The following is a 13742-nucleotide window of genomic DNA, read 5'->3' on the forward strand; positions in this document are numbered from 1 at the left end:
GGCCCAGCCTCCCGCTCACACCGCCTGCCTTCGTTCACAGGAGGACAGCAGCAGCTCAAAGGAGGGCACCTCTGTCTGAGTCTCCTCGGTGGAAAAAGAAGTTACTGTTCAACTTACCAAAATGCCTTACACATTCCTTACAAACCAACCAACCAACCTACAGCGTTATCCAGGCCCAACTTCCGGTAGCTCCGCGAGAAGCCATTAGAGACAAGAGTCTCTTAGAACCACAGAAGTAGACCTTCCAGAGCCCCAGTTTGTAAACGAACCTGTGTCACCTTTGATAAACACTATCCCGGGCACGGCCCGGGGCCACCGCCGAGTGACGCCAAAGCCCTCGCTGACTCTTGACAGCCCGGGGGTGTGTGGGAGGCCGGGCGCTCTGGGGTGTGTCTGTTAGTGCAATTGTTTTGTCTTTTTTCAGTGGGGCGGGAGGCGGGGAGACCGGGCAGTGAGTTCTCGAAGGCTGTGGGGCCGACCGGAGGCCACAGCCCCTCACCCCTAAACATTGTCAACCAGAACTGACCTGCAACCTCCTGGGTGTTGATGCCATTAAAACCATCGTTGGTGCCCGGTGCTGAGGTCTCGTCTGGTCTTCTGCTGGGGCTCCCAGACTCGCTGTTGGGCTCAAAATGAAGAACCCGGGGGGCTGCCCTCAGGGAGAGAGCAGGTGTGGGCCTCACCTGCCTTGAAGGCAGGGCCTCTGCAGCTCTGCGTAGCATGGGGCTGAGATGGCTGCTTCCGGAGCCCCCAGCACTTCCTCGTTACCTTCAGGACCTCAGTGCCCACCCGGCAGGAGAAGGGAGCAGGGCTTGCAACACCTGAGAGCCAGATGCGTTGACTGCTGCCCCCCAACCCTGGAGGGCCTGAGGTTTGTGAGTGTGGCTGGTGTCCTGTGCCGCTGTGTGGCAGAGCTCCGGGAATGAACAAATTGTCTCTGTCCTGGCTGGGACTTGAACAAACGCCCACGCCCCAGCAGGGTGAGCCAGGGCTGCAGCAGCCCACTGCCTGCCCTCGAAGGGCAGAGTTTCACCCGCCAAAGCCAGCTGAGACTTGCCATGACCCTCAGACTCAGTGTCCTCAGTGGCCCCTGACAGCATGGTCCTTGGTCCCAAGAAAGGTGTCTGAACCTGCAGCTTAGGCCACAGAAATGCAGTCAGAGGTTCAGGGTCGTAGGAGAGCCCTAACCCAAGCCTGGAATGGAAGGCAGGTCTGTCTTGACCAAGGACTGTTAACACTTCGATCTCCCTGCCAAGCCTCAGAATTCGGGGAGAGGGTCTGCTTGGCTGAATTGGCTGTGGGACAGACAGCTGGACACTTGGCAGGTCCTGCAGGGTGGCATTGTGAGGCAGGTGCTGTCAGAACAGTGGCAGCAGGCATGGCAGGTGGTCTGCTCTGGGATCTCTGTTGTGCATGGTCCTTTCAGGTGGTGGCTGTGGCTCGGGGGTGGTTTTCACAGAACCTCTAGACCTCGGGAAGCCCTGCCGCCCTTCCTCAACCCCCCACACGACCTCTGCCTGCAGTCTTGAACTGCTCAGCCCAGCTCTGTTCCCAGCTCTCAGGAAGTGCCTATGGGCCACCCAGCCATGGTGTGCAGTGCTGTGTGTCTTGGCTGTTCTGGGTGGAGGGAATCCTGGGAAGGTCCCTGGAGAAGTGGGCTTAAGCTGAGCCCCCAGGAAGAACAGATGTGTCAGGTGAGGGAGGCTGGCACCCAGGCAGCATCAGCACAGAGGCGTGGAGGTGAGGTGCGGTCCATTGTGGAGCCAGGTCACGAAGGCCAGTGGGGCTGGCTGGGGAAGGCAGTACAGCTACTAAGGTTTCTGAGCAGGGAGAGCCAAGCCTGCCTGTTGTAGAAAGATCTCTAGAGGCTGGTGTGGAAAGGGAGCCCATGGTCTTGGGACATTGACACCCTGGCTTCTGGCTGGGAGACTGAGTAGCAGGAAGTGCCTGCAAGGACACCTGATGGCTGTCCGTTCCCAGCCCTGTGCCTGGCACTCAGTGAACCCTGGGTCCTCCTGGTGAGGTGAGCCCTGCCCCATGGAAGTGAAGAACCTCCCTGGGCTAAAGGCAGGGTGGATTCAAACCCACCTCTGACACGTGGCCGGGCCCTGCAGCTTAGGAGGTCAGTGCTTTCGGGGCAGGGCTGGGCTCTGGAATGTAGGGAGCCCAGTGAAGAGCACCCTGGGCCAAGTGCCCCGCAGCAGCCACTGGACCCCCTGTGTCCGCACCCCCTGCATCCGGGGCAGGGGGCTGAGTGGAAGCACAGATTCTGGGTGAGGGAGGCTGCCTGCAGGAGGCAGAACTCTGCACATGGGTGGCCGTAGTTCAGGTCAGTGGCGTGGGCCCCAGTGAGTGTGGGGAACGGGCTGACCTGTGCCCTGCACCAGTGCTGCCACCAGATTACCCCCTCGTCCTACCACACTGCGGGGCTGAGTGCCCCATGCTGGGGTGATGCCATCTGAAGACACGGGAATGGGGCAGGGGTACCCATTGTGAGCAGAGGAAAAGGGAGACCTTGGGGAAAGAGACAAGGGACGCTGGGGTGCCACGCTGCCGCCTCGGTTCTGAGGGGCAGTGGCCTCCTCTTGGACTGGCTGGAGCCTGTTCCCTCAGGCCGCCTGCTGGGAGCCCGGGGTCTGTGCAGGCAGAAGAAAGCAAGCCGAAGGCAGGCAGCGCAGGGTGTAGGACTCCTGTGTAGCTGGCCTCCTGAGAGTTCAGGAAAATGCCACTTGGGAGCTTTTCTCCTGCAGCTCTAGTTCTAAGGGCTGATCATCTGTGGCTCCTGCATGCCCCAGCAGGGCCAGAGCAGCTCTTAGACCTGGCAGTGGCACCTTCCAGGCAGGCAGAGGGAGCCCGAGTCCGCCAGGCCATCGGCTGGGCCCTGCCTCAGCTGTCCCAGGCCAGGTTCCAGGTCAGGCTCTGGGGAAGCCAGCCGAGGCACAGCCCTTGCAGACTTCCTGCAGAAGGAGCTAGCAGCCCTCCCCAGCCCCATGGCGTTCCCCAGCGCGGCACGGGTCACTGGCCTGGCCGTTCGCAGCCTCCTGTCCTGCGGCTGTAGCCGAGCTCAGGCAGCACCAGAGGACTGGCTTGTGCTGTTCTTGGAATGAAGTTCACTATGGATGCAGGACTCACCCAGCTGCCGCCTGACAGAGGAACCACTGCTCTTCCTGGGCCTGGCTCCACAAAGCCAGACCCTGGGTTTGGGCCCTTAGGTAGAGATGACCAGAGCCCACAGAGTAGATGTGAAGTTCCAGGTTAACAGGACCCGCAGACAGCATGAGACTCAAAGCCCCTCGCAGACAGCTGTGCCTGACGAGCTTCCTCAGGTCATCTCTGCGTGATACTCTGGAACACGTGGGTCCCAGGATGCTGGGCCTGCAGGCTGCACCTACGGCACCTGGAGAAGGAAGTGGGTGCAGCGAAGGCAGGGAGCCAGCAAGGCCTGAGGGACAGGTGGGGAAAGTGAGGTTTTGTTATATAAGCCATTCCACGCCTTCCACAGATGTTATCACTGCACTTTCTTCAGGGCTGGGTCTAACAGGAGCTCAGAGCCCAAAAGAAATGCTTTCCTTCTTGGCCCTTTGAAATCTCACCCCTAGGTGAGACGTCTAACCTTTGAATTTCAGATGTTAGAAATGTTGTGGGAAAATGATCCAATGTTGTAGGAGAATGATCCAAGTATAAAAGAAATGAAGTTCTGAGGTGGTGGGAATAGCTCAGGAACAGAAATCAAGAGGTCTCAGTTTTTGTCCTAGTTCTGCCACTTGTGTGTCAATTAACCTTAGCCAAGTTACTCCACCTCTGGCCTGGCTACTGAGGGTACTGGCCAGAAGCTCCGTTAAGTCCCTTCCTCAGTGCCCTTTTGGGACTCTGCAGAACCCAGAGAGCCCTCGGTAACAAAACACAGTACTCAAACCTTCCTTCCACTGAATACTCCCCTCGCCGGATGTAATGCAATTACTGCCCCTTCCAGCTGCAAACCGTGTAGAGCCTGTTCTGAATTTCAGAAATGCCCCAAATTACGAAGTGATGTGTGTGAGGCATATTCAGTCTCTGGTGGTCTGGAGGGCAATGAACCAGTCAAGAAACGAGTTGCACTTGCCGTGCCTGGAGCAGCCAGTACTCAGGCAGTAGTTGTGCAGAAAGGAAACCACCAAACTAAGCCTATTATCCAAGCCTATTATCCAAGTCACTGTGTCCACTGTGTTTGCGGAGTAATATTCTCTGAGATGACTTCACAGTCAAGCTCTGATTGTATTATTAGCAGAGGCTTTATTTGCTGCTTTACCAGGGCAAGAGTAACCACTAAATGAAACTTAAGCTTTCCACAAATACATTTTTGCAGTATTTTAGCATTTGTGCAGAGGTAAATGTATTTTCTGGAAGCAGAGTATACCTACGGTTTTGTTCCAGACCAATCAGCTGAGGTCTGCACCCTAATTTTGTACCAGAATCACCCCGAGTGCTTATTAGCACAATTCTTGGGCCTCAGGAATCCACTAAAACTTTCTCAAAAGTTGCCGTAGATAAAAGACTAACTACTAGCATCTTACTGTTTCTGGAATGAGTTCTTGATGTTTGCAATCACATCCCTTTATACTGTTCGAAATCCTTCCCAAAGAATGCACCTTACACACACACACTAGTGCCACACTTAAGCCAACGCTGCAGGAAAAATTTCCTCCTTCTAAAACTCCTTGACCAAATATCTGGCTTTACTCACATGGCCGACTTTTGAGTAAGGCAACCTTGGGCTTATGGCATTTACCTGGAGGCCTGTTAATCACAATCACTAGCAGGACACCGTGGCTCACACCTGTAATCACAGCACTTTAGGAGGCCGAGGGAGGAGGCATGCTTGAGCCCAAGAGTTCAAGGACACAGTGAGCTACGATTGCACCACAGCACTCTAGCCTGGGAAAGAGTGAGACCGTCTCAAAAAACAAAACCACACTCAAAGCACTTCTACACAGTAGAGAAACAAGAAATTCAGGATGAATGACAAGGAGCCAGCACTATTTTCTAGACAATTCTGAAATAAGCATTTTGATTAAAACACAAGCTTATTTGTCTCACAAAAGCCTGGCATGTGAATCAACCTTAAAATGTCCCCCATCCTAGCCTGCACTTACACAAACCTAGATAGCACAGCCTACCACACACCTAGGCTGTACGGCAGAGCCTACTGTTCCTAAGCTACAAACCTGGACAGCATGAGATTATGCTGAATACTGGAGGCAACCATGATACAACGGTGTTTATGTATGGAATTACAGAAAGTACAACAGAAAATACAGTATTATAATTGTATGGGACCACAGTATATGCAGTCTTTGACATGTAATAAATGCACAGCTGTGTATCAAAATGCTAACCATGTGATGGTGTGTGGTAAGAATGTATAATCCCTTTTATTTTCTAAATTTTAAATGTGAATTACCTTTATAAATTGTGTCATATTACACTTACATGATTAAGTGTAATAAACATTAAAAAGGTTCCCAACTTTTACACCAACATTCCTATTCACCAGAGGGAGTTGTAACCCTTTGTTCTGAGACAAGGTGTTGCTCTGTCGTCCAGGTTGGAGTATAGTGGCACGATCTCGGCTCACCATAGCCTTGACCTCCTGGACTCGAGTGATCCTCCCAACTCAGCCTCCAAAGTAGCTGGGACTACTGATGTGCACCACCACACCCAGCTAATTTTGTTTACTTTTAGTAGATGAGATACCACTATGTCGTCCAGGCGGATTCTCAAACTTACAGTTTCAAACTATCCTCCTGCCTTGGCCTCCCAAAGTGCTGCAATTACAGGAGTGAGCCACCACACTCAGCCAACCTTCATTCCTAGTTACTGGGTATACCCAAACCTCAATGACTTACCCAATATAGAAGGCAAAATCCTATATTCCCAATTCACACATGAATAATTACACAAGAGATAAGTCCAAAATGCTTCCTTTATTACATAAAGCTAATACTGCTACTTCTAAGTTCAAATGTTTGTGCATCTCTATATTGTTCAGTGTTATGCCTGTGATGTTAACAATGATCACTTCCAAGTGGCAGTGAACAGTGTGGCTCCCTGTGTCATCAGGGTACCTTCTCCCCATTGCACACAGTCAACAAACTGCTATAGAAAATTAAGTTCTCCCAGGCCCAGAGTAAACATATACTCAATATTCTTCCACACTTTATTATACCATAAGAAGCAAACTTCTGAAGAAGATACAATTAAAGATGCCACAGGTGTGCTAGCTTGTCAATATTGTTTTATCATTTTCATTAACAAAGCAGATTACGGTGTAGCCCTAATTTGCATTATAATTAGTTGTTACAAGACACTGCACATTCTCCTGAAGAAACACCATGATTTCCAAGATGCCAGGTCACTCTTCCAACCAGTGAATGTTGAGCTCACCAGCAGGTGTAGGGCTACTTATATTCCAATGACGTGCTTGAAATAGTGCTTTGCAAGATCAGCGTGGATTATGTGGACAAAATTTTGAGACAATCTCCATTATACATTTGGTAGAAGTAAAACTGCCTGACTTAATCTCACTAGTAGTGTATTAGTGTTGCTATATTATGAAGACATACTATATTCCATTATTCTGCTTAGCTTATGGAAGAATAAAGATTTGGGCCAAAATTATAACCAGATGATAAGCAATTTTCTAAGCAAAAGAAAGTAAGTGCTGAGGTTAATAAAGATATAGTAATTGTCTTCACATGGCCTTGTACTGTTTTGTGAACTGCATAATTAAAAATCCTGAGCTTAACAAAAATCTTTATAAATCAACTCATCAAAACAGGCATTTGGCCAATAAGGATTTAATTTCACACCAATAAAACTTTAGACTTTAGATTTATTTAGGGCTGTTTGCATATGTTCATAGAATATTTAGTTTACTCTAAAAGATGACAAGACAGCCCCCTCTCAGTGAGACCCTGGCCTAAATATATTTGCTTTATTTATATAGCAAGACGATAACATTAAACATCGAAGCTTTCAATTTGTGGCACTGAATGATGATCTACACAGGGCATCCTTCAAAGGCTACAATTAAGGATCCACCTAACTTTTCTGCAATACAAGCCCGATTGAGATCTTCTGGTCCATTTGCTTGACATTCATGTTTTATGCCTAAAGAGGAAAAATAATTCTATTTAGAATTATGCCAGCAGTTTACCTCTTTCTCTAACATATCAAACTTTTAAAAGACCAGTTATAATCTGGATAAACTGTGGTATATACAAACATGGAATACTACACAGTAATGAGAATAAATAATTATAACTACAAAACTACATGCATCAAGATAGATGGCTCTCACAAACACATTCACTGAAAGAATCCAGATTAAAAATGCATATATTCTATTATATGTATAGTTATAGCATATAAAAATCAGCTCACGCTAACTTATGCTGTTAGAAGCCAGGGTGCTGGCTACCTTGAGGAGGAAGGGGCAGGCAGAAGTGCTATGAATTGAAGTCATCCCAGGGAGGCTTCTGGGGTGCTGGTCATTAGATTATGAAATAACCATTATATTCATTCTGAAAAATTCATCACATTCTACAATAATCCGTGACATGTACTTTTCTATAGAAATGTTGTACTTTGCTAAAAAGCAGGTCTAGTAAAAAATTTTTCTTGGTTTTTAAAATATAAGTAAAAATACAAATGATTTTATTGCACAGTTGATGAAATCAACTGTACTGAAAAGTAAACAGCTGGCTCTTATCAATATTACACTACACATTTATTGAAATCAATCACAATGAAAACTATGTGAAATATGTTACTGATTCCTTTCTTTAAAAAATTACATCACCACACTGCAAAAAGGAACTCAATTATGGATTACATACAGTAGCTTCTCTGTAAATAGCCACTGTCTTTTAAATCGCATGGTTACTCCCATCATTTAAAGACCATTTATTTCTCAAGCTACTGAAAGCACAGTAGGTCAGCTTTTTAACTACTCAGCTACTCGGGACTGAGCTGAGAAAGCCAGTAGATGGTTGGTTTCATTAGAAAAAAGGCAGCGTGGTCACCATCTTTTTTCTTTTCTTTTTTTTTTTTTTGGAGACGGAGTTTCGCTTTTGTTGCCCAGGCTAGAGTACAATGGTGTGATCTCGGCTCACTGCAACCTCTGCCTCTTGGGTTCAAACATTCTCCTGCCTCAGCCTCCCACGTAGCTGGGATTACAGGCATGTGCCACCACACCGGGCTTGCTTATTTATTTATTTATTTATTTATTTATTTATTTTTAGTAGAGACAGGTTTTCACCACATTGGTCAAGCTGGTTTCGAACTCCTGACCTCAGCCTCAGCCTCCCAATGTGCTGGGATTACAGGCATAAGCCACCATGCCTGACCACTGTCTTTTAGTATCACCAAATCAAGTGTGCAAAGCAATTCCCTTTATTGAAAAGCGAAGTAGAGTAAGAATAATAAGGATCTACTCTGAAACTTTTGGATGGGCTGAAAAAGTGCTGAATCTAAGGAATCATTTAAAAGCACCAGTTAGCAGTCAAGTGACACACTTCTGGGGGATGCCAGGCATTAACCCAAATGCACAAAAACCTGATCCGGCAATAAACTATGCAGCAGCAAGGCTTGGGAAAGGAGGCAAGAATTTTGTTTTCCTACGTAAAACAGGCTACAAACCTGTTCTACCATGAGAATATAAAAACCAGTGACAATAAAACAAACAAAACAAAAAACCAACATCAGGCCAAGCCTTGTGACCTTGGCTCACTCAGCTGTTTGGAAATAGCCATGGCAGGAAGGTAGCAGGGCAAACTCTGAAACTAAAGCGCACACATGAGACCAAGTCTCCCCTTCTACAGCTGAGAGAATCAAGGCCCATGGAGGTTAAGCAGTTCTGGCCAAGGCCACACAGCAGTTAGACAGGCTCCGCCCTCAGTGCAGGCCTTTGGGCACTTGCCCCCTCATGCATGCTCTTTCAATCATACCAACATTTTCTCCTGGCTGGAGTCTGGCCAGGCCATCTCATCAGGATCCCAATCACCCAGAAGCAAGTCAAACAGAACTGACCAGCTCAGGAGTGGGTGCACTTTCCTTGGGACACAGATGAATCAATTACCTAAAATCATGCCATTCAACAGTAAAACTGGAGAAAAGAGCATCCTTTCTCATTTAGGAACACTTCCTTTTAGCAACTTTATTATAACTACATTCAAAGGCAAGAGCAAATTTACTATTATATCCAATGTAAAACAATTAGTCTCCACCTCCTATGTGAGAAAATTGGCAGCACCTCAAACTAGTTTAGAATCAGCCTGAATAAACATATATAGACAATGTGAAGGGAGTCGAGTTATTAAACATAGGCTGGGCAGTCCCAGAGCAACGAATACAAAGTAGAAGATATATGGAAAGCCAGGTTCAACCTTGGCTTTTCTCAAAACAAGCAGCACTTCGCTCCTGTGCCCGAAGCTCTGCAAGAAAATGAGGTACTTCTCAGAAAAGCTGCTGCCCCATTCTGGATGGTCATCATACCCTACATATTCAGAAGTAATTGAGACCGTACCTTGAAATTTCTTTTTGATTGCATCCTTGGAGCTTGCATAGATCATTTTGCTTTTCAGAGGTGCTAGTTCTGGTGCCCTAGATAGAAAGACGCCAAAAATGAAAAAAAGTGGTTTAGAGAAAGTACAACGTACATCTTGTTAAACATTTACTTCAGTGTCAAGGTGAGAATCCTCAGAATCTCCTTAGAGATTTTGTTTGTAACTACACATTTTTTTCTACCTCCCCAGCAGCTTAGAGGGGAAATGCTACAGACAGGTGAATACAGAATCATTCAGATTAACCAGGGTGTGGGAAAAAGAGAACTAGTGGTGGAAAAACACAACCACCAATTAAAAATCAGATTAAAGTGGCCATAATGAAAGAACCAACACTGAGTACTTCACTGTATACACCAATTCTTTTTCTTTAGAATAATTTTTCATTTTTTATTAATAAAGGCTTAGGTTCAGACTGATAATCTTATTTACACAAGGTTTTTAACAGTTTTTCTAGTTGGAAAAAGGTTTTAAAATACAGAAAAGAACAGAGAATAATCTGTAAGTATGTGTGACCCAGAATTAAATGCTAATATTTTTGCATCTTTACTTCGGGTTGTTTTCTAAAAAATAAATCAAAACAAAAAAAGAAAAAAATAAATAAACTACAAATAAAAGTCCTCTTCTTCTTAGACCTACCTCCCCAGTCCTTCCATCTATTCCAATAGCAGGTTTTGATCTCACAGGTACCTGTTCTCCATCTTAGACTTAACACAACAGTACCTGTTCAACTATAGATCTGGGAGTCCAAGTTTCAATAATTCTCTTGAAAAAATATTAAATCCACTTGTATAATGTCATGATTCTAAATAAAGCTTTCACAAAGGTTTCTAAATGGCAACTCACCAATAATCACGTCTTAACTGTCAATATTATTACTATCTTGTATTTATAAAATTTGAGCGCCTTCCCCCTTTGGAAATGGAAGTGTGTTGGAAGCACAGCATATGTGTCACAACACCTTCTTCAACAGCGATACTTAAGAATGTTAGTAATGGACAGAAACCCTTGTCACACAGACTGCTTGCATGCGAGTCCTTCTTTCCTCTGTACACCAACCCACAGGCCCACCTTCACACCACACTGCTAAACTATCACAGAGAAGATGCAGTATAGTAAGTCCTCACTTAACGTTATCAATCGGTTCTTGGAGCCTGTGACTTAAAACAAAATGACATATACCAAAACCTTTCTCAGTGCTGTAACAAAAAAACATGGAAGGAAATGACGTTATTTGAGGACCTGGTGTATGTTGTTTTGCTTACAGTTGCAGTTTCCAAGAGCCTACTGATGGCCATTAAATGAGACATTACTGTATAGTTAAATACTTCTGAGCATTTAATAATTCCATTTAGCTGCCATATATCCAGGACATTCAACAACCATGAGCCCTGGCATGTGGCCCTCACCTAGTGGACTCCTTACCCTAGTGAACAGAGATTCTATTCTTAGGAAACAAAAAATGGGCAGTCTCTGTCTCTCAGAGGCTTATTCCTCCCATCCTAAGGTCCAGTGAAGGAAGCAAAGCCATCACAACCTCAGGACTGGCAGATGTTTGAGCTACAGAGTGGGTAATTGTCTTATGAAAATAGGTCAGAAACAAAAAAGCATCAGCTGTTCTGATTTTACTCTAACCAAACTGTTAAACTACTTTTAAGAGCTGCTCCCTGGGCCTTGGGCAGAGCTTGTTACAGAAAATGCCTTGAAATAAGGTTCTACCTTTTCTTAAAACAATAGTGCAAAATAAACCATTGCACTAATACTAAATTTCCTTTTCTATTATTTTCCAAATGTTTTCAATAAGAATGTATAATTTTCATAATTACAAAATATATAAAAAGCAGGAAAAAAAAAAAACCCTGCAAATTAAGAAAATGCTGGCCAATTTAAAAGCCTAAACCATTAGCTGGACTATCTGCCACGGAGCTGTGAATGCCAGAAAAGCAGGGACTTTCCCTGTTTTATTCACAGCTGTTTTCGCAGGCCCTAAAACAACAGCTGGCATGTAGTAGAAATAAAGTTTAATAAATGCACCTGCATTCAAATCATTGTTAATTTTCAGTCTTATGTACCAGCCTCAATGGACTCTAAGCTGCCTGCCTGAATATGTGCACCCTGATCTCGTATTTTCATTCCTCACAGCAACTTGGTTTAATCAAGTGCATGCAGTAAAGGCTTACTAGAACAGAAGTGAGATGTGACCTCGAGAGTTATCATCTTTTTTTTTTTTTTGAGATGGAGTCTTGCTTTGTTGTGCCCAGGCTCGAGTACAGTGGCGTGATCTTGGCTCTAAGCAACCTCCGCCTCCCAGGTTCAAGTAATTGTCCTGCCTCAGCATCCTGAGTAGCTGGGATTACAGGCGCCCACCAACATGCCCAGCTAACTTTTTGTATTTTTAATAGAGATGAGATTTGGCCATGTTGGTCAGGCTGGTGTCAAACTCCTGACCTCAAGTAATCTGCCTGCCTTGGCCTCCCAAAGTGCTGGGATTACAGGTGTGAGCCACTGCGCCCGGCCTGAGTTATCTTCCTTTTAAACCTCAATCCTCTGCATCTCCTACTCCCATATCCCTTATGCTCCAAGCTATTTATAGCACCCAGCTAAAAGTATGTCCCTCTTGCCTTGCCCTGACTCAGGCCAACGTATCAAGAGAATCCTTGCCCCTCTCAAAAAAAAAAAAAAAAAAAAATCAGATGTTACCATTTCTCCCTCCCCTTGGAAACTAGAGAGTATTCTATTCCTGGCCATTCAAGGAATGTAGTGTAATATTCAATAAATGAGGGATCCAGGTGTGACTTTTCTCTAAGTTTCATCTCAAATACTGACTTACCTGAAAAGACCAGAACTAAACAACAGTTCAAGAAAAAGTCTATAAAAATAACTTTATAGCACTTTTTCCACTATCTAGGGTAGCACTGCCCAGTGGAATTTCCTGCAGTGATGGAAATGCTCTGCATCTGTGCTACTCAATAAAGTGTCCGTTAGTCAGATGTGGCTACTGAGCATTTGAAATGTGGTAATTCATTCTGCAAACAAACTGAATTTTTACTTTTAAATAATTTAAATAGCCACATATGGCTAGGGACTACACTACTAAACAGTGCAAATGTAGGGCAAATTATAGCAGGGAGGGAATGGTACTAACTTCTTCAAAAGTAGCAGACTAGAGAATGTAAGTAAAGGGTGTATATTTAAAAGAGTAGAAGGCTGGCTCCTGGCATGGTTCGTTGGAAAAGTAAGTAGAGTTTTGGTTTATAAGTAAGAAATTTAAAAGAAGTAGGAAATTTTAGCTTACAAAACGAGTATATTCAGAGGATGCCTCCTGTCCCTTCCCCACCAAAACAACAACAACAACAACAAAATCAATTACTGAGAGTCACATACGAGGTAGACAGAAAGCAGTGAAAATTTAGTTTTGATCCCATAAACATCAACCCAGGTAATATTATGAAACTTGTAAACAAAAAGTAAATGACAACAACTGCAAATAGCTTGAATAAAAATTACTTTGGTGCTTGAACTGGTTTTCCAAGTACTAACAAAATGAGTTTTAGAGAGTCTCAATATTTCTAACATGCTTACCACAAAAAAAACATCAACTCTTCTTTTCTGGACTCTTTTGTTTCAAAGCTTGCATCATATAAAGCATAGCGACAATCTTTTTCAGGAAGCATTCCCACAAAATGCTTGAAAGGATCAGTTATGGTTACACCAACATCTCCAACCAAGATCTCTTTGCCTTCTTCTACAATGATGCACTTTTTGTCTGCACTGAGACAAAAAATGACAGCCTTCTTTCTTTTCTTGATTTCTTCTGGTGTGGAGCACTTACGAACTTTCATGTCATAAAAAATACGACATACTTCATCAGCAACTTGCACTCCTGAGGCCTATGGTTAGAAAATACATGAGAAAATGACTCACAATTTTTATTGTGCTAATTGTAAAATACTAACTTCTGCTTATAGATTGGCATGTATTTCAAATTTTAAAGGTATATAATTTAAAAACTAGAAATTTGAGTTGTAATCACTACTTGTAGACATCAAACTTTTTAAAAGATCACAAATATATGCCATTCACCACCATTGCACAGGGTTAAGGAAAGATTCAACTACAGCAGCCTCTCCTACCCTAGAA

At 44.7% G+C, this 13742-nt stretch overlaps 2 protein-coding genes across 5 annotated transcripts in view; one reads left to right on the forward strand and one right to left on the reverse strand.

Annotated features, from left to right (window-relative positions):
* Positions 1-9643, forward strand: part of RRBP1 (ribosome binding protein 1) — a 78739-nt gene extending 69096 nt beyond the window's left edge. For all 3 annotated transcript variants that reach the window (XM_039479400.2, XM_074406203.1, XM_074406202.1), the window contains one exon: positions 41-9643. In XM_039479400.2, the coding sequence (XP_039335334.2) occupies positions 41-79 (39 nt within the window). In that variant the 3' untranslated portion in view covers positions 80-9643. The remainder of the gene's footprint in view (positions 1-40) is intronic.
* Positions 5945-13742, reverse strand: part of DSTN (destrin, actin depolymerizing factor) — a 36471-nt gene continuing 28673 nt past the window's right edge. For both annotated transcript variants that reach the window (XM_074406205.1, XM_039479548.2), the window contains 3 exons: positions 13185-13492; positions 9566-9642; positions 5945-7149 (listed from right to left, as the gene is read on the reverse strand). In XM_074406205.1, coding sequence (XP_074262306.1) covers positions 7040-7149; positions 9566-9642; positions 13185-13444 — 447 coding nt within the window. In that variant the 5' untranslated portion in view covers positions 13445-13492 and the 3' untranslated portion in view covers positions 5945-7039. The remainder of the gene's footprint in view (positions 7150-9565; positions 9643-13184; positions 13493-13742) is intronic.

This window comes from Saimiri boliviensis, chromosome 9 (genome assembly GCF_048565385.1).
Source record: "Saimiri boliviensis isolate mSaiBol1 chromosome 9, mSaiBol1.pri, whole genome shotgun sequence".
Lineage (NCBI taxonomy): Eukaryota > Metazoa > Chordata > Mammalia > Primates > Cebidae > Saimiri > Saimiri boliviensis.